This window comes from Mustelus asterias, chromosome 12 (assembly GCF_964213995.1).
Source record: "Mustelus asterias chromosome 12, sMusAst1.hap1.1, whole genome shotgun sequence".
NCBI classification, from domain to species: Eukaryota; Metazoa; Chordata; class Chondrichthyes; order Carcharhiniformes; family Triakidae; genus Mustelus; species Mustelus asterias.
Window position 1 is genome coordinate 11,344,687 of NC_135812.1, and position 26,448 is coordinate 11,371,134.

The window sequence follows — 26,448 nt, forward strand, 5'->3', positions numbered from 1 at the left end:
GTTCCTGCAGTTATCTTACATGACAACAAGTTACATGTAAGCAACACCATGGAGATGGACACCTGGGGGCGGGCCCCGGTGTTCTGGCAGGTAGACATCAAGAAACCCACTGGGTATTGGGACTCCCTCCCGGGACCTCATTGGCCAGAAGCCAGAGAAGTTTCTGGAAAGGCAGGCAGGGGGATAAAGGTACACATCTCAGACACACCAGCAGCGAAGACCTGACGAGGGAGGCAACCTTGACCATCCGAAAGGCTGACCAGAGAAGGAAGGAAGGAAGAAGCTTCCATCGAGACTCACCTTCGTGATGACGGACCAGAGGGACTCAGAGAATCAAGCCTGCAGTTTAACCAAATCATCTTTGCGGGTAGTATACTTGAATCTGGGGTATCTTCTTGTTTTATGTGGGTAATTTAAGGGTTAATAGTACTATTATTAACAAACTTATTGAACCTTTACTTGTGTTTGTCCTTTGTCCATCTTGCAAATAAGGACACTGGGGTAAAACTTTTGAATAAGTAAACTGGTCGAAAGTATCTGCGAATTAACAGGGACAACAAACTCCATCATGACTTCCCTGCTTTTGTAATCGATGTCTCAATTGATAAAGGCAAGTGTTCCATATGCCTTTTTCATCACCTTACTAACTTGCCCTTCTGCCTTCAAAGGTCTATGGACAAACACACCAAGATCCCTTTCTTTCACAGAATATCCTAGTGTCATGCCGTTTATTGAATACTTTCTTGTCAAAGTTACATCAGGCTTTACGAATCTATTGGCCTCAATCGAATCTGTGGCCTCATCAATGTTCTAGACAACTCCAACCATAGAAATTTCCTCAGAATTCCTGCTGACTCCCCCTGCCTCCCGGGCAGAATTTGTCCTTTTAATGAATTTTCAGCACAGTTAAGATTCCAGTTGTGAAGCGGCAGCTCCGAGGAGACTATTCCTGGGTGGAATCTCTGATTGCACGCTTGTAGATCCTGACCTGCCAGGGACTATCCTTGGGAAAGTTTCATGCGCACATTTTTTAAGACAAACAGTCACAGGATTCATATCCACAGATCTCTAAAGGTTGCCACTCAAGTGGATAGAGCTGTGAAGAAGGCCTATAGTGTGTTAGCTTTTATTAACAGGGGGTTGGAGTTTAAGAGCCGTGGGGTTATGCTGCAACTGTACAGGATCTTGGTGAGACCACATTTGGAATACTGTGTGCAGTTCTGGTCACCTCACTATAAGAAGGATGTGGAAGCGCTGGAAAGAGTGCAGAGGAGATTTACTAGGATGCTGCCTGGTTTGGAGGGTAGGTCTTATGAGGAAAGGTTGAGGGAGCTAGGGCTGTTCTCTCTGGAGCGGAGGAGGCTGAGGGGAGACTTAATAGAGGTTTATAAAATGATGAAGGGGATAGATAGAGTGAACGTTGAAAGACTATTTCCTCGGGTGGATGGAGCTATTACAAGGGGGCATAACTACAGGGTTCGTGGTGGGAGATATAGGAAGGATATCAGAGGTAGGTTCTTTACGCAGAGAGTGGTTGGGGTGTGGAATGGACTGCCTGCAGTGATAGTGGAGTCAGACACTTTAGGAACATTTAAGCGGTTATTGGATAGGCACATGGAACACACCAGGATGATAGGGAGTGGGATAGCTTGATCTTGGTTTCAGATAAAGCTCGGCACAACATCGTGGGCCGAAGGGCCTGTTCTGTGCTGTACTGTTCTATGTTCTATGTAGGATTCCTTTCACAGTGAAGACATATATGTACGTGCTTCTTGGATCCCTTTAACATGCACCCCGGACATACTCTCCTCCACCTTCTTCTGTTGGGGAAAAGATACAGGAGCCCATCGGGAGAGGTAAGGTACCCCTTTAGAATTGTTAAAAGTAGGCATGACTACATGTAAAAAGTGGATACACTCTGTGGAACTGTCAAACTGCCAAAGCGTTAAAATCCAAACACTCTAAATTTTTAGGAAAAGAAATCCAGCCTACAGCTGAAAAAAAATCAGTGCTTGCTATTTCACTCTTTTTCGCCATAAATCGTAGGGTTATCAATGTATGATTAGTGTTGCTTGAACACTTCCAAAATCTAACTCTATATTGAAAAAATACATGGCGGGATTTTCTGGCCTTGCTCGCCCTGAAACCAGAGGTCAACGGACTTTTCCATGGTCCGCCCCTCACCTGCACCGATTCCCGTGGTGGGCAGGACTGTTTTGGCCTCAACTACTTTCTGTGGTGACAAATTCCCCAGGCTGACCACTCTCTGGATGAAGAAATCTCTTCTCATCTCAGTCTTAGAAAAGTTTACCCCATATCCTTAGACTATAACCCTTGGTTCCTTGATTTGATTTGATTTATTATTGTCACATGTATTAGTATACAGTGAAAAGTATTGTTTCTTGCGCGCTATACAGACACAGCATACCGTTCATAGAGAAGGAAACGAGAGGGTACAGAATATAGTGTTACAGTCATAGCTCGGGTGTAGAGAAAGATCAACTTAATGCAAGATGGGTCCATTGAAAAGTCTGACGGCAGCAGGGAAGAAACTGTTCTTGAGTCGGTTGGTATATGATCTCAACTTTTGTATCTTTTTCCCAACGGAAGAAGGTGGAAGAGAGAATGTCCGGGGTGCGTGGGGTCCTCGATTATGCTGGCTGCTTTTTGAAATTCCTTCCACCATCAGTCAAAACAGGAAACATTTGGAGCTTTAAGCTGAAATCGGGCCTCACACATTTTGCAGGCTCATTTCAAATGACCCAGACACACAAACCCGCTCAAAGTGCAAATCACGCACTGTTAAAATTACAGTCACTTTGAAGTTCCTGAATTATGGTGGCAATAATTTTGAGTTTAAATTTATTCATTAGTGTTACAAGTGGGGTGGCACGGTGGCACAGTGGTTAGCCCTGCTGCCTCACAGCGCCAGAGACCCGGGTTCGATTTCCAGCTTAGGTGACTTGTGTGGAGTTTGCACGTTCTCCCCGTGTCTGCGTGGGTTTCCTCTGGGTGCTCCCCTCACAGTCCAAAAATGTGCAGGGGTTAGGCCATGCTAAATTGCTCCTTAGTGTTAGGGGGATGTCAGGGGGATTAGTAGGGTAAATGTGTGGGGTCACGGGGATAGGGTCAGGGTGGGATTGTTGTCAGTGCAGGCTCGATGGGCCGAATGACCTCCTTCTGCACTGTCAGGATTCCATGATTCTATGATTCTAGGCTTACATTAAAACTGCAATGAAGTTACTGTGAAAATCCCCTAGTCGCAGCACTCTGCGTTTCCACACATAATGTATGAATCCACAGCCCTGCTGTGAGTTTCTAGAAAAAACTTTTCCTTACATGTTTCCCTCACCACCAGCGCAGTGTCCAAGCGGCGCACCGTGTACCTGAGTGCAACATCAATCCTGTGAGGCTCACTTGTAATAGAATGTATTATATCTAAATTCTATAAACCCACAGCAGAATAAATAATAAATGCGTTCATTAAACATCTCTGGGCTGGAAATTGTGCCAAATGAATACCTGAGGCGCCTTTGGAAAAGGTCCCTATTGTCTGGCACACTAATGAGATTTTACTTGGAGAATGTGTTTAATGTATTTCCTTTTCTTCTTAATGGCACTGTTGAAGAGGATTAGTTACTCTGCACTTAAGGCAGAAGACAGGATCTATATTTTAAAATAAGATTCTGTGGGAGAAGAAATGGGACAGAGAATGGTTTACCTTCATTTCTGTTTTAATTGAGAAAACAAGATGGCGGGTCCAGTCTTCGCAGTGCAGGGCTAGTGGTAGGTATCGACTGACATCAAGGTGTAGCGACTGCACGATATCAGGCTTGGGCTATAGAATCACAGCTATTGGAGGAGCCAAGTCTGAGGGAGGGAAGGAGGGATGGAGGGAGGGAAGACAGAGATGGTGGGAGGAAAGAGGGACTGAGGGAGGGAAGGGAGGAATGGACAGAGGGAAGGAGGAATTGAGGGAGGGAAGGGAGAGACAGAGGGGGAGGAGGGACTCAGGGAGGGTAGGGAGAAACAGAGGGAGGGAAGGGGGAGACAGAGGGAGGGAAGAGAGAGACAGAGGGAGGGAAGAGAGAGATGGAGAGAGGGAAAGAGGGACTGAGGGAGGGAAGGAAGATACTGAGGTGGAGCAGGGACTGAGAGAGGGAAGGGAGAGACAGAGGGGGAGGAGGGTGAGATGGAGAGAGGAAAGGAGTGACTGATAGAGGAAAAGTATAGACTGAGGGGGAAGGAAGGACTGAAAGACGGAAGGGTGAAAGTGAGGAAAGGAAGGAGAGACTGAGGGAGGGAAGGGAGAGACGGAGGGAGGGAAAGAGGGACTGAGGGTGGGTAGGGAGAGACTGAGGGAGAGACAGAGAGAGGGAAGAGAGAGATCGAGAGAGGGAAGGAGGGACTGAGGAAGGGAAGGGAGAGACTGAGGGAGGGAAGGGAGAGATGGAGGGAGGGAAGGAGGGACTGAGAGGTTAAAGAAAGGAAGGAGTGAATGGGGAGGACAGAGGGATGGGGAAGTTGGAGAGGTTTAGAGAAGGCGGAGGAAATGAGGAAGGTCAGAATCTATTTTGTCCCCATGGCTAAAAACCCAGTTCAAAAGCTAAAACCTCCCCCACAATAAATTGGAAAGTAAAATTATGTGCAAGGAAGTGTGAGGTAGCAGGGCGCAGTGTGAACTATGAACTCTTTAGCTGGAGAGATACAGATTGGGAATAGTGTGAGGCACTTACATTGACCCCTCCAACTGATCAAAACACTGGACTGATACTTTCGAGATAGTTTCTTAGAGCAGCACATTCTGGAAGCAACCAGAAAGCAGGTTCTGTTAGACTGAGTGTTGTGTCGTGTGACAAGATTAATTAATTACCTGAGAGTAAAGGTACCTGTAAGTAGCAGCGACCACAATAGGAGTGAATTTTACATCCAATTTGAAAGGGAGAAGAGTGGGTCTCAGACTAGTGTATTAAACGTAAATAAGGGGAACCATGCAGGCATGAAAGCTGAGTTTAGTGTGGTGAACTGGGACAGTTTTAAAATTAGGGGTCGCCCTTATAGAACAGAGATAAGGAATTCTTTTCTCAGAGGGGTGTGCGACTTTGGAGCTCTGCCTCAGAAGGGCAGGGTCATTGAATATTCCTAAGGCAAAGGTAGATAGATTCTCATTCGGCAAAAGAATGAAAGATTAGCGGGTGTGTAGATGGGAATGTGAAATTCGAAACTCACACAGATTAGCCATGAGTTTATTGAATGGCAGAGCAGGCTCGCGGGGCTGAATGGCCTACTTCCGTTCCTATTTTGTATGTTTGTGTGCAATTACCATGGAACTGCAGATGTTGAAGCAAGGGACAGTCAGACACCTTTCAGGAGAAAGGAGCCCATGAGATTCTTTTCACATTACCCCTGCACCACCTCCCTCCCCCCCCCCCCCCCCACCCCCCAACAGTAATAATCAGGCAGCAAGGATAATGGGCGAATTCTCCCCAAAAAATTTGAAGAGTCGAATTTGTGGGAAAACTGGAGTAATTCACGCTGGTTTTCCAGTGGGAGTTCACACTGGAATCTCCCACACTCTGTGCAATGCAGAGGCCACCAGCGTGAATATCATTAGATTTCAGGCTGCGGGGCCTATTCCCAGCCGGGAGGCTGAAACCAGCGGGACTCTGCGCATGCGCAGTGGCCCCGAACTGTCAGCCTCCTGTTGGCTGGCCAGCCCGGTATCCCTGCAGTGCTGCCCCCCCCAATCCCCCCAATCGTGGCCCCCCCCATCCAGGCCCAACCCCAACCCCCTCATCCTGAAGTGCCCCGATCTCCAGCTCCCACCCCCCACAGCTGTCCCCAGCAGTCCCGCCCCCAGGCAGTGCCATCCCCCTCAGCCCAGCCTGATCTCCAGCCCTCCCCACCACACCCCCCCCTCCCGTAGTGCAGACTCCCCGGGAGGCAGACCACTCCCCGTGGCTGCTCCCCCCCGCCATAGCCCGCCCAAATCGCTGGCCTCCCTTCTGCCCCCATTGATCCCAATACAGAGTGGCAGCGAGACCCACCACCCCCACCAATCGCCCCTAGGCCCTGTCCCCATCGGGCCCTGTCCCTACAGTCCATACCCCCATAGTCCCCACCTCAACAGGCCCCGCCCCCTTGACACTGCCTGGGCACTGGCACCTTGCCCCTTGGACAGTGCCAGGGTGCCCATGCCCAGGGGCACCACCCCCTTCTGCCCAACCCCCCCTGGGGGACCCCAATTGCCTTCCATTCACTCCAGCAGGGTCGCCCAGGTAGTTTCCCGAAAGTGGGGTCCGACTGTGAACCCCGCTGGAGTGAAACACTCCTGATGGGCGACGGGGAGAGGGGGGGGGGGGGGAGTGTGCGGGGGGGGCGGGGAGGCGGGCGGAGGCCAGCGGGCTCGGACACTTCAGTCCCAGGCCCTGCTAATTACATTAAAATTAGATTTAAAATATATTACAATTACTTACCTGGCCTTCCCGGTTTCCCGCATGGATCTGATGGGACTGGAAATCCAGCGCTGAGTGATGTGCGCATGCTGGGCGAGTCCCGCGCATGCCCGCCCGCGAGCTTCTCCCATCCCGCTGCACTAGAATAGTGGGGCGGCACGGTAGCACTGTGGTTAGCACTGCTACTTCACAGCTCCAGGGACCTGGGTCCATTCCCGGCTTGGGTCACTGTCTGTGTGGAGTTTGCACATTCTCCTCGTGTCTGCGTGGGTTTCCTCCGGGTGCTCCGGTTTCCTCCCACAGTCCAAAGATGTGCGGGTTAGGTTGATTGGCCATGCTACAATTGCCCTTAGTGTCCTGGGATGTGTAGATTAGAGGGATTAGTGGGTAAAATATGTAGGGATATGGGGGTAGGGTCTGGGTGGGATTGTGGTCGGTGCAGACTCGATGGGCCGAATGGCCTCTTTCTGTACTGTAGGGTTTCTATGATTTCTATGATTTCTATGAATATTAGCATGGTGAGGCGGGAGAATCGCCCCCAGCGTGAGGGATTAGAGAGAAGATATGTCTAAGAAACTTACACTTCACCAAAGAGCCAAACGGGCAGTCCTGGTACCGACTGCATGACGATCACCCTCAGTGTACCCGAATAGGCGCTGGAGTGTGGTGACCGGGAGATTTTCACAATAACTTCATTGCAGTGTTAATGTAAGCCTACTTGTGACAGGAATAAATAAACTTTTTTAAAAACTTTTAAAAGTCTCGGTCACCTGCCCCCACAACCCCCGAGAAGCAAGCGCTGGTGTGACCCTTCTGCATGGCACACTTTACGTTCTTAGATCTTGGCCAAGGTGGGTCAGCTCTGCTCAGGGGTCAGTGGCCATACAGCGCGTGACACCCAACTGCTTCTCATCAGAGCAAGAGAGAGGCATCTTTTCATCCTTCGGCTTCAGACGGCTGTAAATGGGAAGGACACTGTTCTGACCCACATCAATCTCACAGCGGGGTCCCGTCACACTGACTGTCCAGCCATCATTTCCAATCCTTTGAAAAGTGCTGCCGCTAACAGGATTATCTTCCAGAATTCCAGTCGCAGTCCACGGAACACAGTAAAACAAAATGGCTCGGGGATCACATGAAAGGTTACCTTTAAATATATTGCCCCCGCCACCACCCGCCCCCCTCCAAAAAAACAATTTACTTTTATTGGATAAATGAAATAAAGCCAGGTGTTTGAAAAATATGACTTTCCTTTTTCATCTTGAGCCTTTGCGGATTCCTCAAGGAAATCACAGAGACAACATCAGACGCACTTCCCAACCCTCCTTTTATAATGTCTGTCACTTTAACAAAGAGCTACATGAGATAGATTTAATTTTATAAGCCCAGACAGCTGTACTGGGTTTTATTACTGGCTGCTTTTGTGCATGTGCTATGGAAGTGCAAATCCATCTGTCCTCCAGGGTCTCAGCACGGAAGAGAGCATGGTTTTATTTGCTATTAGTATAAGTGGATATAACAAAGGGCAGATGTGCGGAGAATCTTCCCCCAGTCTCTCCCCGATAATGTCTCAAATTGGGGTGGCCATCAGTCTCCTTTTATACTGGGCAGCCCCGTTTTCAGCTGATCTGGTCCCCAGCCTTCACGACACACGGCAACGCAGAATCGCCGAGCAGAAACTGATAGCCAAGTTCCGCACATATGAGGTCGGCCTCATTTTGGGTTCATGTCACACTATCTGTAACCCCCACGATTTGCCTGGGCTTGCAAAATCTCACTAACTGTCCTGGCTGGAGACAATTCACATCTCTTTAACCTCTGTTTAACCCTCTCTCCACTCACATTGTCTGCACCTGTAAAGACCTGATTAACCGTAAAGACTCGCAGTCCAACCATTATCTTGTAAATTGAGTCTGTGTCTACATATGCCCTGTTTGTGAAACACAACTCCTCACTCACCTGAAGAAGGAGCAAGACTCCGAAAGCTTGTGCTGCCAAATAAACCTGTTGGACTTTAACCTGGTGTTGTGAGACTGGTCACTTAACAGGTGGTTATTAACACTGGTCATTTAACCTGGTGTTAAACTCCACACCCCAGTCTGGTGCCAGGTGCTTTTAAGACCGGTATGTTTATTTTGAGATTGTTTATCTTCATTGAGGTCAGGATTCTCCGAACTCGCCCGCAGTTGGGGTTCTCCAGTCCTGCTGCGGTGAATGAAGATCTGGCTGAGTGCCAAATTCTTCGTTCTCGCTAGTAGCGGTGGCGAGACTGGAGAATTCCGGCCTGGGTATCTGATCGTCCCACTAGCTGATGAGCTCAGTGAGTGTGCTTCTCACCATGACTGATGAACCCTCCCCGACACAGCCCGGTCTGTACCTGTCTGGACCATGGCCTCAGGGTGTCCGCAGCCCTGCCACCTGTGTCCCTCTCTGAGCCCCGGAGAAGCAGCTCTGGCCTGACCCGCCCCGAACTCCGACCTCAGCACATACCCCACTGCCCGTGTCACAGGCGGCCTAGCAAAGAGACAGCCTCTCCATCTTAAAGGGACCACGTCCTGGGAGAGAGCGAGAGGGAGCCTGGGGATTGGAGGGAGAATGTCTGGTATTCTGGAGGCCTGACAGTGGCCATCCCATCTCAAATCCCACAGTCTGGAATGTATTCCTCTGCTGCATTGCTGTGACATAAAATCATATGAAATAGAAGCAGTAATAGGCCATTTGGCCCCTCTAGCCTGCTCTGTCACTCAATAATCTGATCTGGCTATGGCCTGAACTGCAATTTCCTATCCCACTGCCCCCTTTGATGCCCTTGGTGATCAAAATGTGTCTGACTCGACCTTGAATATATGCAATGACCCAGCCTCCACTGCTCTCTGGGGAAGAGAATTCCAAAGGCTAATGGCCCTGACAGAATAAATTCCTCCTCATCTCCCTCTTAAATAGAAGACCCCTGATTTTCAAACTGTGCCTCAAGTACTGGAGTCCCCTCGAGAGGAAACAGCCTCTCAGCGTCCACTTTGACAAGCCCCCTCAGAATCTTACATGCTTCAACAAGATCGCCTCTCATTCTTCCAAACACCAATGAGCATAGGCCGAACCTACTCAAACTTTCCTTGCAAGACAACCCCATCTTCTGAGGAACCAGCCTAGAGAACCTTCTCTGAGCTTCTTCTAATGAAAGTATGTCATTCCTGAGATATAGGAGAGCAAAACTGTACACAGCACTCTGGGTGTAGTTTCACCAACCCTGGTCACTCTTGGGGAATCCTGGTACCAAGTAGGGTTAAATTACAAACAATTTTATGCTACAGAGTTATGTCCACCTTCCAAATTTGTGACCTGGAAGGACAAAAGCATCAATGTATGGGAACACCACCACATGCAGTTCCCCTCCAAATTATTTGGAACTATATCGCTGTTCTTTTCAAACTGTGCCCCAAGTCCTAGACTCCCCAACAAGAGGAAACTGCATCTACCCTGTCAATCCCCCTCAGAATCTTAGATGAATCTTATATATCTCAGAAAAGCAGCCAGCATAATCAAGGATCCCACACATCCCGGACATTCTCTCTTCCACCTTCTTCCGTCGGGAAAAAGATACAAAAGTCTGAGGTCACGTACCAACCAACTCAAGAACAGCTTCTTCCCTGCTGCTGTCAGACTTTTGAATGAACCTACCTCTCATTAAGTTGATCTTTCTCTACACCCTAGCTATGACTGTAACACTACATTCTGCACTCTCTCCTTTCCTTCTCTATGAACGGTACGCTTTGTCTGTATAGTATGCAAAAAACAATACTTTTCACTGTATGTTAATACATGTGACAATAATAAATCAAATCAAATCAAATCAAATATACCACACCATCTTTGGAACTCCATCCCTAATGGCACTCTGGGTACACCTACATGGTAAGAAGTCTCACAACACCAGGTTAAAGTCCAACAGGTTTATTTGGTAGCAAATACCATAAGCTTTCGGAGCAATGCTCCTTCGTCAGATGGAGTGGTCTCTGTTCTCAAACAGGGCACAGACACAGAAATCAAATTACAGAATACTGAATAGAATGCAAATCTCTACAGCCAGCCAGGTCTTAAATGTACAGACAATGTGGGTGGAGGGAGCATTCAACACAGGTTAAAGAGATGTGTATTGTCTCCAGACAGTACAGCTTGTGAAATTGTGCAAGTCCAGGAGGCAAGCTGTGGGGGTTACTGATAATGTGACATAAATCCAACATCCCGGTTTAGACCGTCCTCATGTGTGCGGAACTTGGCTATCAGTTTCTGCTCAGTGACTCTGCGCTGTCGTGTGTCGTGAAGGCCGCCTTGGAGAACGCTTACCTGAAGATCCAAGGCTGAATGCCCGTGACTGCTGAAGTGCTCCCCCACAGGAAGAGAACAGTCATCTCCACATCATTACACCTACACGCACAGACTGCACAATTTACATTAAAGGCACGATATAAATACAAGTTGTTGCTTTTTTAAGGAGGCACCTCTTTTTAAAAATTCTTTATTGGGATGTAGGGTTACGGAGATAGGACCTGGGTGGGATTGTTATTGGTGCAGGCTCGATGGGCCAAGTGGCCTCCTTCTGCACTGTAGATTCTATGATTCTGTGTCCTGCTGTTGCCCATCCGCCAACTGCCTTTGAGAAGGTGGTGGTGAGCCGCCTTCTTTGAACCATTGCAGAAGATTTGGGGCGGGGGAGGTGCACCCACAGTGCTGGTAGAAAGAGTTCCAGGATTTTGACCCAGCGACAGTGAAGGAACGGCAATCTCACTCTACAAATCAGGATGGTGAGTGACTTGAAGAACGCAACCATCTTTCCATGGGAATCTAGGGATGGTAAGAAGTTTAACAACACCAGGTTAAAGTCCAACAGGTTTATTTGGTAGCAAAAGCCACACAAGCTTTCGGAGCTCTAAGCCCCTTCTTCAGGTGAGTGGGAATTCTGTTCACAAACAGAGCTTATAAAGAGCTTATAATCTAGGGATGGCCAATGAATTCTGGCATGGCCAATGATGCTCACATCCCCTGAATGAATAAACAAACAAAATAAACTGGGCTGAATGTATCAAACTCATTTCACATTTGGTAAATTGCAAAGATGCACTTTCACAGATGTCATTAATGAATACAAAAAGTATTTATGAATAAGAACTGTACAGCAGCCTCATGGCTGTGGCAAGCTCCCCTAAATCCAGGATCCTTTATCCCCATGAGGTGATTCCACACTTTGAGTCATGATTGCTCATCCTTAAGCTGCTGTGTTGCCCCGAAAGGGATAACCATGGCACAGGAACAGAAGACTTTTCTCGAAGTTAGGCAGTTTGAATTTGATTAATGCTAGGCCCCAGGGGTGTAAGCTGTCACTCTGAACCAACCAGTTTCTATGATTTTTTTAATTCATGGGATGTGGGTGTCACTGGCTGGCCTATCATTTGTTTCCCATCCCCGAGGGTATTTAAGAGTCAACCACATTGTTGTGGAGTCACATGTAGGCCAGACCGGGTAAGGACGGCAGATTTCCTTCCCTAAAGGACATTAGTGAACCAGATGTGTTTTTAACGACAATTGACAATGGCTTCATGTCATCTTCATGGATGTTAATTCCAGATTTTTTAAAAATTCAAATTTCATCATCAGCCATGTTGGAATTTGAACCCTGGTCCCCAGAGCATTACTCTGGATCTCTGGATTACTCACCTAGTGACAATACCACTACACCACAGCCTCTCCTCATATCCCCTCCCCCCATATCATTCAACTGGTACAGAATACCAATTCTGGGGTTTGGTTTAGCTCGGTTGGCTGAACAGCTGGTTAGTGATGCAGGGTCAATGCCAACAGCGTGAGTTCAATTCCCGTACCGGCTTAGATTATTTATGAAGGCCTTGCCTTCTCAACCTTGCCCCTTACCTGAGATGTGGCGATCCTCAGGTTAAATCACCACCAGTCAGCTCTGCCCCTCAAAGGGGAGAGCAGCCCATGGTCACCTGGGACTCTGGTGACATTACTGCTCACTTTACAGAATATTTATAAATGCCACTTCAATCTAATTTCTTTTCTAAAGTTGGTTTAGTCAGTGTTTACCTACCCCAAGCATTCCATGATGATTACACAGCAATAACTTACATTTCTATCATAACTCTCACATAACACAATATCATAGAATCCCTACAGAGCAGAAGGAAGCCATTTGGCCTATCGAGTCTGTACCGACCACAATATCTTCAGGAACATTTCACGGGGAATAGCTGATGCTGAGCAGAGAGTGGGAGAGACATTTTAGGAGGTAACCAAGGTTACAGTCAGGGTGTAGGTTTTGAGGGGACATTTCACTGAATCACAGGCCAGAATTTTCCTGCCCCCCCCCCCGCCCCACCATCCCCCATGGTGGGCTTGGTGGGCTTCTCTGTGGCGGGGCCAGTCGACCATTGAAATCTCTGCCCACATTGGCAGGACTGGAAGATCTGACCAGCCTGAGAGGGCTGGAAAATTGTGTCTATAGAATCATACAGCATAGAAAGTGATCATTTGCCCCATTGTGCATGTGCCAGTTCTCTGAAAGAACAATCGAACGGGTTCCACACCCTATCTTGTCCACATAGTGCTGCAATATTTTCCCCTTTGAGTATTTGTCCAATTCCCCTTGAAAGATGCTACTATTGAATCTGTTTCCATCATCCTTTCAGGTCCTGTATTCCAGATTATAACAACTCGCTGCATAAAAGAATTGCTTCTCATTTCTCCTCTGCTTCTTTTGTTAATAAGCTTGGCTTTGAAGATGGAGAGTGACAAGGCAAGGCAGCTTAGAAAGAAATTTCCACATTGTGGCACATGGGGGCTGCATAGTTAGAAGACTTGTTTTACAGGACACCTTTCACCGCCCCTCACTTGCTCTATGCCTCTTCCTATAGCCTAGAGGTTGCGAATATTGGCTTTGACTTCCCCTCTGAAGTAGGATGTAGGATTGAGTTCCACTCAAAAATTGAGTTGTTTTTAGTATATTTATTAGTGTCACAAGTAGGTTTACATTAACACTGCAATGAAGTTACTGTGAAAATCCCCTAATCGCCACACTTCGGCGCCTGTTCGGGTACACTGAGGGAGAACTTAACATGGCCAATGCACCTAACCAGAACATCTTTCGGACTGTGGGAGGAAACTGGAGCACCCGGAGGAAACCCACGCAGACACGGGGAGAACGTGCAGACTCCACACAGACAGTGAACCAAGCTGGGAATCGAACCCGGATCCCTAGTGCTGTGAGGCAGCAGTGCTAACCACTGTACCACTATGCCGCTCCTAAGCACACTAAATTCAGGATGGTGCTCCAATGCAGCACTGAGGGAGTGCGGTATTGTCAGAGGAGGTTTCCTTTAGACGAGTGATTGAACGGAAGTTGTTGCTGCCCCTACTGATTGTTTTTCTGGCTGTGACTGTTCTTCTCAACAATACACCAACACTGTCACAGAAAGGTCAGCTGCCTATTCATTTGTGAGATCAAGGCACATAACTTGGAAATATATCAGCATTCCTTTGCGGTCACTGGGTCAAAATCCTGGAATTCCCTCCAGCCTTTCAAGAAGACGGCTCACCACCACCTTCTCAAGGGCAACTAAGAATGGGCATTGACTGCTGGCCAGCCAGCGACGCCCATGCTCCATGAATGAATAAAAATAAATATAAATGAGCTACTGAATTTGCCTACATGACAAGAGCAACAGCTTTTCAAAATAATTCATGAAACTTGAAGCTTAAAAAGAGAAGACTTAAATTTATAGCATGCCTTTCACAAGTCAGGATGTCCCAAAGCACATCACAGCCAGTTAAACACTTTTGGAATTTGATTTGATTTGATTTATTATTATCGCATGTATTGATATACAGTGAAAAGTATTGTTTTTTGCACACTATACAGCCAAAGCATACCATTCATAGAGTACATAGGGGAGAAGGAAAGGAGAGGGTGCAGAATGCAGTGTTATAGTCAAAGCTAGGGTGTAGAGAAAGATCAACTTAATGCAAGGTAGGTCCATTCAGACATCTGATGGCAGCGGGGAAGAAGCTGTTCTTGAGTTGGTTGGTACGTGTCCTCAGACTATTGTATCTTTTTCCCGATGAAGGAAGGTGGGAGAGAGAATGTCCGGGGTGCGTGGGGGTCCTTGATTCTGCTGGCTGCTTTTCCGAGGCAACGGGAAGTGTAGACGGAGACAATGGATGGGAGGCTGGTTTGTGTGACGGACTGGACTATGTGCACAATGCACATGAAAGGATGGCTTCTGTACAGCATCTGTACAGAGAGAAAAGAGCTGACGTTTTGAATCCTTTGTGACCCTTTGTCACAGCCCAAAGGTCAGAGTTTGTAGCTTTAGATGCGATCTTACTGGCCATTTACGCCACGCTCCTGCTGCAGCGAGGTCGGAGAATTTGGCGCCCAAGCCTAATCTCCGTTTGCTGCAGCGGGGATGGGAAAAATCCTGCCGGCGTGAGCGGTGGTAACATTCCGACCTCCATTTTTAAATTTTTAAACAGCTGATAAACGAGCAGATTCTTTTTAAAAAGGCCTTGTGTTTATTGTTTGCTCTTTCCCAAATGGTCAGGCTTGAACCAGAAACAGAAATTTCACTCCAAAACCCGAACGCACCTTTTGTCTTTTGTGAAGCTGACAGGTTTCACTCTGCTTTCCCCGTGCTTTCTGCTTTTGTTTCAGATTCCCAGCGTTTGCAGAATTGCTGTGACCCGAACTCAATTTGATCCCTTGGGTTTCCTGCTAATGGGCAGGCCTGACTCCATTCACATGCCGGGAGCTATTAAATTGCTTGTCAGCAGCATGCATTGAGGGTTTGACTTCCAGCTGAAATCAGCAGGAGGTTCAGGCATTCAGCCTTTACCCCAGCCTGATGCATATCTCCTGCTAAAGATTCCTCGGCAATTCCTGAAGGGCAAGCACTGTGTGTTTTCACTCTGAGTAAATAACTCTGAGCCACTCTTACTAAACAGTTGCAGCTATTCTTTTTGTAAAATTGCACTTAGCTTGAACCTGGAGGGCTCTCTGCCAATATACGCGGGTGGGGATTGCAATCTTGTCGTATTTGCAGCATCTTTACTAGCAATTCATTGCCACTGTCTGTACTATCCAGAGTCACCATGTTTTGTTTGCATCGCCTGAACAATTTCAGTCTGCTTCTGAAGTCCAATAAATTAACCCTTTAAGTCTGTCCGACTCTCTATTTTTCTTTGCTCGAGGCCGCAACATTGTACTGAGGACAGACTTGTGTTTATACCGTGCCTTTCATAACCTCAGAACATCCCAGAGTGCTTCAGAGCAAGTGCAGCAAGTAATTATGAAGGCAAATGACGGGCCAGAATTCTCCGACCTCGTCCGCGCCTGGGATTCTCCGGTCCCGCTGCGGTGAACAGAAGACTTGGCTGAGTATCAAATTCTCCACTCTCCAGAGGCCATTCACACCTTCTATTCTCTCTATTATCTTTGCCATTAGCAGCCTTTCCCCTTGTTTTTGTGGCTGTGATTCATCTTTCATTCCCTCACCCTACAGTAAGTAGTCTCACAACACCAGGTTAAAGTCCAACAGATTTATTTAGTTTATTTGACTTGCCTGGGCTTGCAAAATCTCACTAATTATCCTGGCTTGAGACAATTCACACCTCTTCAACCTGTGCTTAACCCTCTCTCCACTTGCATTGTCTGCACCTGTAAAGACCTGATTACCTGTTCAGACTCGCATTCCAACCATTGTCTTGTAATTGAGTTTGTGTCTGTATATGCCCTGTTTGTGAAACAAATCCTCCACTCACCTGATGAAGGAGCAGCGCTCCGAAAGCTCGTGCTACCAAATAAACCTGTTGGACTTTAACCTGGTGTTGTGAGATTACGTACTGTGCCCACCCCAGTCCAACGCCGGCAACTCCACATTATGGCTATCACCCTACAGTATAAATATCACCCACTTTCGATGCCGTTTAACTTTGACAAAGGGTCATCTGGATTCGAAACGTCAGCTCTTTTCTCTCCGTACAGATGCTGCCAGACCTGCTGAGATTTTCCAGCATTTTCTCTTTTGGTTTCAGATTCCAACATCCACAGTAATTTGCTTTTTTTAACAAATTCTCCATTCTCGCTGGCAGCAGCAGTGGGGTGTGAACGGCTGGAGAATTCCGGCCAACATGTTAGTTTTTACTGAAGGATGCTTACAATAAATAAGTAAGGGAGTCTTGCCGCAATTATTAATTAAACAGTGTATTCTATCTGTTTTAACCGTTGTTAAAGACAAACTGGATTGTATTTATAAGACCGTGAAAACAGCCCCATGTTGGTTTTGGTAAAACTGCATGGGGCACAATCTGACCTGCCGTTCTCGCCACACTCCCGCCGCAGCAAAGTCGGAGTATTTGGCGGCCAGCCAAATCTCCGTTCACTGCGGCGGGATGGGAAAATCCTGCTGGCGTGAATGGTGGTAAGATTCCGGCCAAAGTCAGTTGTTCCACTACAATGACACAAAATTAACAGCACAGAAACAAGGTGTTGGCCTGAATTTTCCAACCTCGCCCGCGGCTGGGATTCTCCGGTCTCGTAGCAGCGAATGAAGTTTTGGCTGAGTGCCAAATGCTTCATTCTCGCTGGCAGGGGTGGTGGGCGTACAACATCGGAGAATCCTGGCCATTGAGTCCATGCCGATGTTTATGATCTACACAAGCGTCCTCTTGAGTCATCCTATTTCATCTCACCCTATCCAAACATCCATCTATTCATTCTCCTTCTTGTACTTATCCAACTCTCCCTTAAAGGCAGCAGTGAGATTCACCTCCACTATCCACTGTGGCTGCAACTGAGGCATAGATCAGCTAGATAGTCAACATCTTTCCCCAAAGGTAAGGGAGTCTAAAACTAGAGGGCATAGGTTTAAGGGGAGAGATACAAAAGGGTCCAAAGGGGCAATTTTTTCATACAGGGGGTGATGAGCGTCTGGAACAAGCTGCCAGAGGTAGTAGTAGAGGCGGGTACAATATTGTCTTTTAAAAAGCATTTAGACAGTTGCATGGATAAGATGGGTATAGAGGGATATGGGCCAAATGTGGGCAATTGGGTCTAGTTTAGGAGTTTAAAAAAAAGGGTGGTATGAACTGTGCTCAGTTCTGGTCGCCTCATTACAGGAAGGATGTGGAAAAGATTGAAAGGGTGCAGAGGCGATTTACAAGGATGTTGCCTGGATTGAGTGGCATGCCTTATGAGGATAGGCTGAGGGAGCTCGGTCTTTTCTCCTTGGAGACACGTAGGATGAGAGGAGACCTAATAGAGGTATATAAGATGTTGAGAGGCATAGATCGGGTGGACTCTCAGAGGCTTTTTCCCAGGGTGGAAATGGCTGCTACGAGAGAACACAGGTTTAAGGTGCTGGGGTGTAGGTATAGGGGAAATGTTAGGGGGAAGTTTTTCACACAGAGGGTGGTGGGCGAGTGGAATTGGCTGCCGTCAGTGGTGGTGGAGGCAAACTCAATAGGGTCTTTTAAGAAACTCCTGGATGAGTACATGGGGCTTAATAGGATGGAGGGTTATAGATAGGCCTAAAAGGTAGGGATATGTTCGGCACAACTTGTGGGGCCGAAGGGCCTGTTTTGTGCTGTGGTTTTCTATGTTTCTATATGTTTCTATGGACAAGTTGGGCCGAAGGGCCTGTTTCCATGCTGTAAACCTCTATGACTCTATGACTCTAATTGCTGCATTCTCACTATTTTTGGGTCAAGAAGATTCTCCTGAATTCCTTATTGGATTTAGTTTTGAGGATCTTATATTGACGGCCCCTAGAGTTGGAATGGGTCCAAAATGCAACACCACAAATCTTTAAATAAACAGGCTGTGATATGACCAACTGTGTAAACATCTCTGTGAAACTTCCGTCACATTTAGTGTCCCAGTTACTTATACCTGATCAGAGAGAGAACCTTCCTGTTTCGAGATAGCGGGTGATATTCTCCGGCCATACGTGCTCCAAGACCGGAAATTCCTGCTCGAGCTTGAACCTTTAAATGGTCACCAGATATTCTGTCTGGCCCACTATGATTCCCACGATGGGCGGGGCAGGAGAATTTTGCCTGGTGTTTCCATTAGTGACAGAGCCGTAGAACTGTATTTCATGGCCCCGGGGTAGTTAACAGAGGTAGGAAGCCAAATTTAAATAGGTTCTATTAACGGCAACTTTCCTGCCTTCGGGCATTTTAGCCAGTGGTGGAGCAGGTCCCCACCCTGTCGCCAATTTGAGGGGCTTTTGGGCTTGGAGACTTCCTCCTAAAGAAGGAGACTTGGGTAGGGAAGGTGGGCCTGTGTGACGCCAATGGACCATGCAGAGGGGCCTGCCCCTTGGCCACTCTGATTTGAAATGCTTTTGTAGGGGCCTCCATGATGAGGCAATAAGACCATAAGATATAGGAGCAGAATTAGGCGATTCGGCCTATCGAGTCAGCTCAGCCATTTGATCATGGCTCATAAGTTTCTCAACCCCATTCTCTAGCCTTTTCCTGTAAACTTTGATCCCCTTACCAATCAAGAACCTATCTATCTCTGCCTTAAAGACACTCAGTGACCTGGCCTCCATAGCCTTCTGTGGCAATGAATTCCACAGATTCACCACCCTCTGGCTGAAGAAATTCCTTCTCATCTTGGTTCTAAAGGGTCATTCCTTTACTCTCCTACTAATGGAAACATCTTCCCCACATCCACTCTATCCAGACCTTTTAGCATTCTGTAAGCTTCAATGAGATCCCCCCTCATCCTTCTAAACTCCAACGAGTACAGACCCAGAGTCCTCAACCGTTCCTCATACGACAAGCTCTTCATTCCAGGGATCATTCTCATGAACATCCTCTGGACCCTCCCCAAGGTCGGCACATCCGTCCTTAGATACAGGACCCAAAATTACTCACAACTTTCCAAATGTGGTCTGACCAGAGCCTTATACAGCTCAGAAGTACATGCCTGCTCTTGTATTCTAATCCACCTGAAATGAATGCGAGCAGTGCATTTGCCTTCCTAACTGCCGACTGAACCTGCCTCAGCAGCACCCACCTCTCCCGATGGGGCTCACGTTCCTGCAGAGCTGCTGGTCTGATTTCAAGCTTGGCAGCATCTACATCCCACCCACCATCCTTAATTAGATAGCGAGACTGGGGCGGCCAATTAGGATGCTGCCTCGGGTAAAATTGCTGAGCTGGTTTCACTGCCGGCAAGTTCAGGCTCAGGAATCCAATCTTGTCCCAGTGTCAGGTCCCAATTAATGCAGTAAAATCCTGCCCATAGAATCACGGAATCCCTCCAGTGCAGAAAAGGCCATTCGGCCCATTAAGTCTGCACTGATTCTTCAAGAGCACACTACGTGGGCCCAATCCCCAGCCCTAGCTCCATAATCCCATAATAATACAGATTGATCATGGCCAATCCACCCAACCTGCACATCCTTTTTTTTTGGAGCACCCGGAGAAAACCCATGCAGACACGGGGAGAATGTGCAAACCTCACACAGACAGTCACTGAAGGTCAGAATCAAACCCGGGTCCCTGGTGCTGTGCTAACCACTGTGCCACCATGACGTCCATAGGGTGTGAAATTGGTCTCATCAGCCACCATTATTTGACTGTTATGATGCCACTTCAGACCAAAATGGCACAAGTCCTTAATTAGCTGCTGCCTGTAAGATTGAGGATGAAGTACTGCTGGATGCCCGTGTGTGCCTGCAACCCACTTTATTGGTCAAAGTTAGGCTGTCTATCCAATTGGCAAAACTCTGCCCTTTGTCTCTAGTTCTGGAATCCAGGATCCTGGATACCTTTCTATCTGCTTCCTCAACCTGCCCCTAACACCTTCAACCCTCTGGCCACATATACTCGCAGGGCACCTCTGCTTCTGCAACCCACTTGGAATTGTATCCTTTATTTTCAATTGCCTCTCTCTGTGCTTTCTCCCAACATGCATCACTTCACACTTTGCCGCTTTGAACTTCATCTACAATGTCTGAAAAGGGTCGAGAGAGATGGACGGACAGAGAGGTTTGGGGAGGGAATCCCAGGACTTCGGGGCTTGAGAATTGAAGGCTCGAACGCCAGTTGAGTACCGGTGAAAATCGGGGATGCGCCAGAGGTCAGAATCAGAGGAAAAATGGAGATATTTGAAGGTTACAGGTCTGACAAAGGTTTGACCAGATTAATCAACAAAGTCTCAGTTTCTGCATTACTGATGCAGTGTAAGATCCAGTTTAATAAATCCAGGTTGTGACAGTCATTCAAAGGTTATATTCTTGTAACAGTTAACATTTTAAACAGTGACCGCTATCATTAGGAAAGATAGAAAAATGGGTGTGGGGTGCATGGCTTCTAAATGGTTAATTCTTTATTCAGCAATTCAGATTTGACTGTATCTTTGAGTTGTGGTTTTTGGTATAATGTAAGGAAACACAGTTCTCAATTTGTGCATCAAATACCAATAACAGCAAGAGATGAATGACCAGAGGAGCTGTTTTTAGTGGTGCTAAAAGTGGTGAGGGATGAATATTGGCCAGGGCACCAATAGAACTTTTCCTCATTCAAATGGTATCATGAGCTCTTTTCCATACACCTTGGCTTGACTTCTCGTCTGAAATTCGGCACCTCCAGCTGTCAGCTTAGATTATGCTGAATCCCCTGGAGGTTTCTTGAACAGAATGCCCTTATAGGTTTCTTGAACACGCGCCCTTCTGAGTCAGAGAGAGATACCGCTGAGTTAAGCCTCCAACATGCTGTCCCAATGAGAGTGTTAGACACGTGCATTCATGGGCAGCACGGGGGCACAGTGGTTAGCACGGCTGTTTCACAGCGCCAGGGACCCGGGTTCCATTCCAGTCTTGGGTGACTGTCCGTGTGGAGTTTGCACGTTCTCCTCATGTCTGCGTGGGTTTCCTCCGGGTGCTCCGGTTTCCTTCCACAGTCCAGAAATGTGCAAGTTGAGTGGATTGGCCATGCTAAATTGTCGCTTAGTGTCCCAAAATGTGTAGGTTAGATGGATTAGCCATGGTAAATGTGTGGGGTTACAGTGATAGGGCAGGGGAGAGGGCTTGGGTAGGAAACTCTGTCAGAGAGCCAGTGCAGACTCAATAGGCCGAGTGGCCTCCTTCTGCACTGTAGGGATCCTATGATTCTATGATGGTTCCTCAGTGATGATTCCTTCATTCCAATTGTGCTGGTACCTTGCGTTACTCAGTGGCCCACTTGTGCAATGCTTGTTGGGATTGCCCCATCATCCTTTGGGAGGAGGGAGAGAGAACAAAATGTGCCTCACAGCTGGACTGACCGTGAGCAGAGGCATGGGTGTGCTGGAACAGAAGCATTGCTGAGGAGCCCAGCTGAGGGAGAGATACCAATCTCAGGCCTTGCCACTGCCGCAGAAACAGTGGGCTGATTTTTAAATTGTAAAATGGCCACTCGAAGCGTTCCTACCTCCAAGCAATCTTGCTGGAGGTGGAGGTCAGTGCGGCAGAAGCTACTCACCTGGCGGAGGAGGGGAACAAATTAAATCCAATGTCAGGATTGTGGCCCTAGTGTGAAAATTCAGCCCGATGCGTCACTCCATCATTAAACACACACTGGTGGATAGAAAATTCAAATAACTGTTCACTAAATGCCAATTGCACCATTGTCCAATTCAATGGGAAAGAACTGGTGTAAAATTAAAAGGTCACCTTTTGCATTTACATCTGAGGGCACAATTTATATCGGAACTGTTATTATATCACTATAATATTGCACCAAATTGGGGCGGCACGGTAGCACAGTGGTTAGCACTGCTGCTTCACAGCTCCAGGGTCCCGCGTTCGATTCCTGGCTCGGGTCACTGTCTGTGTGGAGTTTGCACATTCTCCCCGTGTCTGCGTGGGTTTCCTCCGGGTGCTCCGGTTTCCTCCCACAGTCCAAAGATGTGCGGGTTAGGTTGATTGGCCAGGTTAAAAATTGCCCCTTAGAGTCCTAAGATGCGTAGGTTAGAGGGTAAATGTGTGGGGGTAGGGCCTGGGTGGGATTGTGGTCGGTGCAGACTCGATGGGCCGAATGGCCTCCTTCTGCACTGTAGGGATTCTATGATTCTTTTCTATGACACCTGTTTTAATTGTTTTTCAAAGCAATCACAAGCAGTAATAATCACCAGTAACAAAAGCACTGATATCAAACTCCTTGACTATATTCATTGAATCCCTACAGTGCAGAAGGAGGCCATTCAGCCCATTGAGTCTGCACCGACCACAATCCCACCCAAGCCCTATTCCCGTAACTCCACACATTTACCCCGCTAATCCTCCTGACACTAGGGGCAATTTTAGCATGGCCAATCAACCTAACCCACACATTTTTGGACTGTGGGAGGAAACAGGAGCACGGGGAGAATGTGTAAACTCCACACAGACAGTGACCTGAGGCTGGAATTGAACCCAGGTCCCTGGCGCTGTGAGGCAGCAGTGCTAACCACTGTGCTGCCGTGCCGCCCCAAGGTGCTAACCTGGGAGAATTAAAGGAATCTCATACAAACATATTAACATACTTCTTACCAACACCTCGCCAAACAACTTCAGCCCAAGTGTCTTTATCGGCATGTTGTTAGGAAACAAATGGATTCAGAATCTTACAGGCAATGATCAGTTATAACTAGAATCCTTAATGTTGAAACAAGGAGTGTCGAAGACATTAATTGGAACAGTAAATGGGAGGATCGAATGGGCTCGACAGGGTAAGGGAGCTGAATGAGTGTGCATGATAGAAATGAAATCTGAACCAGAACAGCCTTGGAGCTGATGACAATTCTTCCACTGATGTTAATTTGCTCCTTAGGCCATCTCAGATTAGTTTGTCCAATGGCGAATTTCCATGTTAAGGCAAACAATCTTTTTTAAAAAACGTAAGTAAGAAACAGGAAAAAAAAACCATTGAAGTAGCTGTATTTTAGAGCGGTTATATTTTGTGATATGGTTTCTTTCCGACTAATCAAGCATAATTAGTTTTTTATAAAAAGAAATCTAGGGAAGCAATGGCTGGCAGTGCACAAATGTCAGCCCTTGTTTGACCTTTCACTGCTGGTCTCCCTACCTCATTGCCATGCATGTTTCCAACGTATTTCACCTCAGGGATCCCCAAAGTGTGCTGGCTGGCGTCCTTCCCTGAGATTGCAAGTACCCAGAGATCTCTCCCTGCAGGGAATCAAATAATTAAGCAGTTTGAGTGAACGAGACAGGAAGACAGAGGTACAAGAGCCCAGAACATGAAGCCAAAGATTGATTCTTTCGTGTAATATGACCTGCCCTGACACATTCAGACAGGAGCAGAGAAAGGAGTCAATCCTAACTGTAGTCAACTAAGATAAAAGGGCACCGCCTCCACGGAAGGATTTTTGGCAAATCAATGTTGTTCCTTTATTCGTGATAACAAAAATTGTGACAGAGCGTGTCATCATTTGTGACAAAAATTATTGCATTCCTTCTCCTGGCTCATTCCCATCCCAAACACATTAGACTTGCCAAATATTTAATCGTAAAAACCTTAAAATGTAAAACAATTCTTCCTGGCAAAGAAAAAGGGGAAAAATGTCAAAGTGGAACAAAAGTTTCTAAAGATAGCAAATCATTCCTCGTTTTTCTAATGTCTATCAAAATTGACACTAGCAACTGAAGCCAAGATCTCCATAATATTGAGCAAGTGATAAATTACCACAAACAACTGGTTTTAAACAAATGTGGATTAGATAAATTTATTTATTAGTCACAAGTAGGCTTACATTAACACTGCAATGCAGTTACTGTGAAAATCCCCTAGTTGCCACACTCCGGCGCCTGTTCAGGTACACTGAGGGAGAATTTAGCATGGCCGATGCACCTAACCAGCACATCTTTCAGACTGTGGGAGGAAGCCAAAGGAAACCCACGCAGACACGGAGCCGGAATTTTACCGCCACGTTCGCTTGCGGAATGGAATTCCCCGTTGGCCTTGGGTGGGATTTTACGAGCGAGGTTGGAGAGAACGTGAAGACTCCGCGCAGCCAGTGACCAATTTCTTTCAAAAAACATAACATTTTGGGATATACAATATGGGTTATTTGAGACATGACATGTGATAAGTGCAGCATAATTAGTAGGAACAGGTCACGTGCGCGTGCTGTAAACCTCCCACCTCTTCCGCGGCTGGGATTCTCCAGTCCCGCTGCAGCGAATGGAGTTTTGGCTGAGTGGCAAATTCTCCATTCTCGCTGGCAGCGGCGAGGGCACGGACAAGATCGGAGAATCCTGTTCTTGAAATTGCGAGATTAGAAATGGTTAAAGAAGGGAATATGCTGTGTGACACATTTCCCAATGCTAACATCTTAGCAAGACCAACCGCAGGTTGTGCTGGTCACATAGCAGAACCAGATGATTCTGTTCCTGTTAATGTCGTCTCCAAAAATAGAGTTAAAGGTCATGTCAGCACCTTGGAGATCTTTTTATTTGAATTTAGAATCAAATTTGAGTGTTCTGCAATCCAGCTTTCTTCTGTCCTGTGACGGGCTTTAGTAGATAAGTTGTTATTTATTACTGTCAGATGATTCTTTGTATAGCTCACTATATATCGGTTTATTATCATAACAAGGTCAAACATGACATGCAGAAAGAACACACACTGTCTTTAGCACAATGCTGGTACGGTTGGCGAGAGTGTCTCTCCTACAGTGTTAATGCCACACTGCAGTCATACTTTTTCAAAATCTGTCACTTCCCAAGGATAGTAATGTCCCCTGATAAACTCAATATGACAAACATTAATAAGGAGTGATCGTAAGCTTTAGCTAATCCCTGCACTGCAGTCACTGAAATTTATGCACAGTGACTGCGCACTGAGATAGGGACCGCTGATAAATGTCCAGCCAGAGAACCGAGTCTTTTATGTTATTGACATTTGCTAGCAGTGTTGGTCTTGGCTGTGCATTAATAAATAACAGAATGCCAACTCATGCGCATATATGGAGACAAAGGAAAGTGCCCCAGCAAAATGTAATTCGACACAACACTTTACTGTCTGTGCAAGTCAGCTGGCTCATAGAATCTGTGCAGTGCAGAAGGAGGCCATTCGGTCCATTGACTCTGCACCGACTCTTCGACCACAATCCCACCCAGGCCCTATCCTGGTAACATCATGTATTTACCCCGCTAATCCCCCTATGCCACACATCTTGGGGCAACTTAGCATGGCCATTCCACTTAACCCGCACATTTTTGGACTGTGGGAGGAAACCGGAGCACCCGGAGGAAACCCACGCAGACACGGGGAGAACGTGCAAAGTCCACCCAACGCTGGAATTGAACCCGGGTCCCTGGTGCTGTGAGGCAATAGTGCTAATCACTGTGCCATCGTGCTGCCCATAATGAGGACTTTGATGGTGCAATGTGCAGGAAAAGACTGATCAGCATGCATACAGAAACGGATGTGCATTGGTTGGCCTGCCAGGATGCCTTGGTCACTGTCAAAGAGATAACCACTGTGCCACCTCAATATCAACACCCATATACTCTTTTCCCTTTGAATATCAGGGATAAGTCCTGAAACACAGTTGCATTGGGGCATTTTGGATTAAATGGAAAAATGTTGTCACTAAGTTTACTTTATTATTGTCACAAGTAGGCTTACATTAACACTGCAATGAAGTTACTGTGAAAATCCCCTAGTCGTCACACTCTGCTGCCTGGTCGGGTACACTAAGGGGGAATTTAGCATGGCCAATGCACCAGTCTTTTGGACTGAGAGAGGAAACCAGAGCACCCAGAGGAAACTCACGCAGACATGGGGAGAACATGCAAACACCACACAGGCAGTTTTCCAAGCCAGGAATTGAACCCGGGTCCCTGGTGCTGTGAGGCAGCAGTGCTAACCACTATGCCACCGTGCCGCTCCATTAGAACTCGGTTTGGACGATTGAGGCTTTGATTGT

The 26,448-nt window shown here is 47.0% G+C and overlaps 1 protein-coding gene across 1 annotated transcript in view; it reads right to left on the reverse strand.

The window, feature by feature from the left end:
- LOC144501870 (carboxypeptidase D-like) overlaps positions 1-26,448 on the reverse strand; it is a 181,707-nt gene that overhangs the window by 13,663 nt on the left and 141,596 nt on the right. The window contains exon 17 of the mRNA XM_078225914.1: positions 23,583-23,683. Coding sequence (XP_078082040.1) covers positions 23,583-23,683 — 101 coding nt within the window. The remainder of the gene's footprint in view (positions 1-23,582; positions 23,684-26,448) is intronic.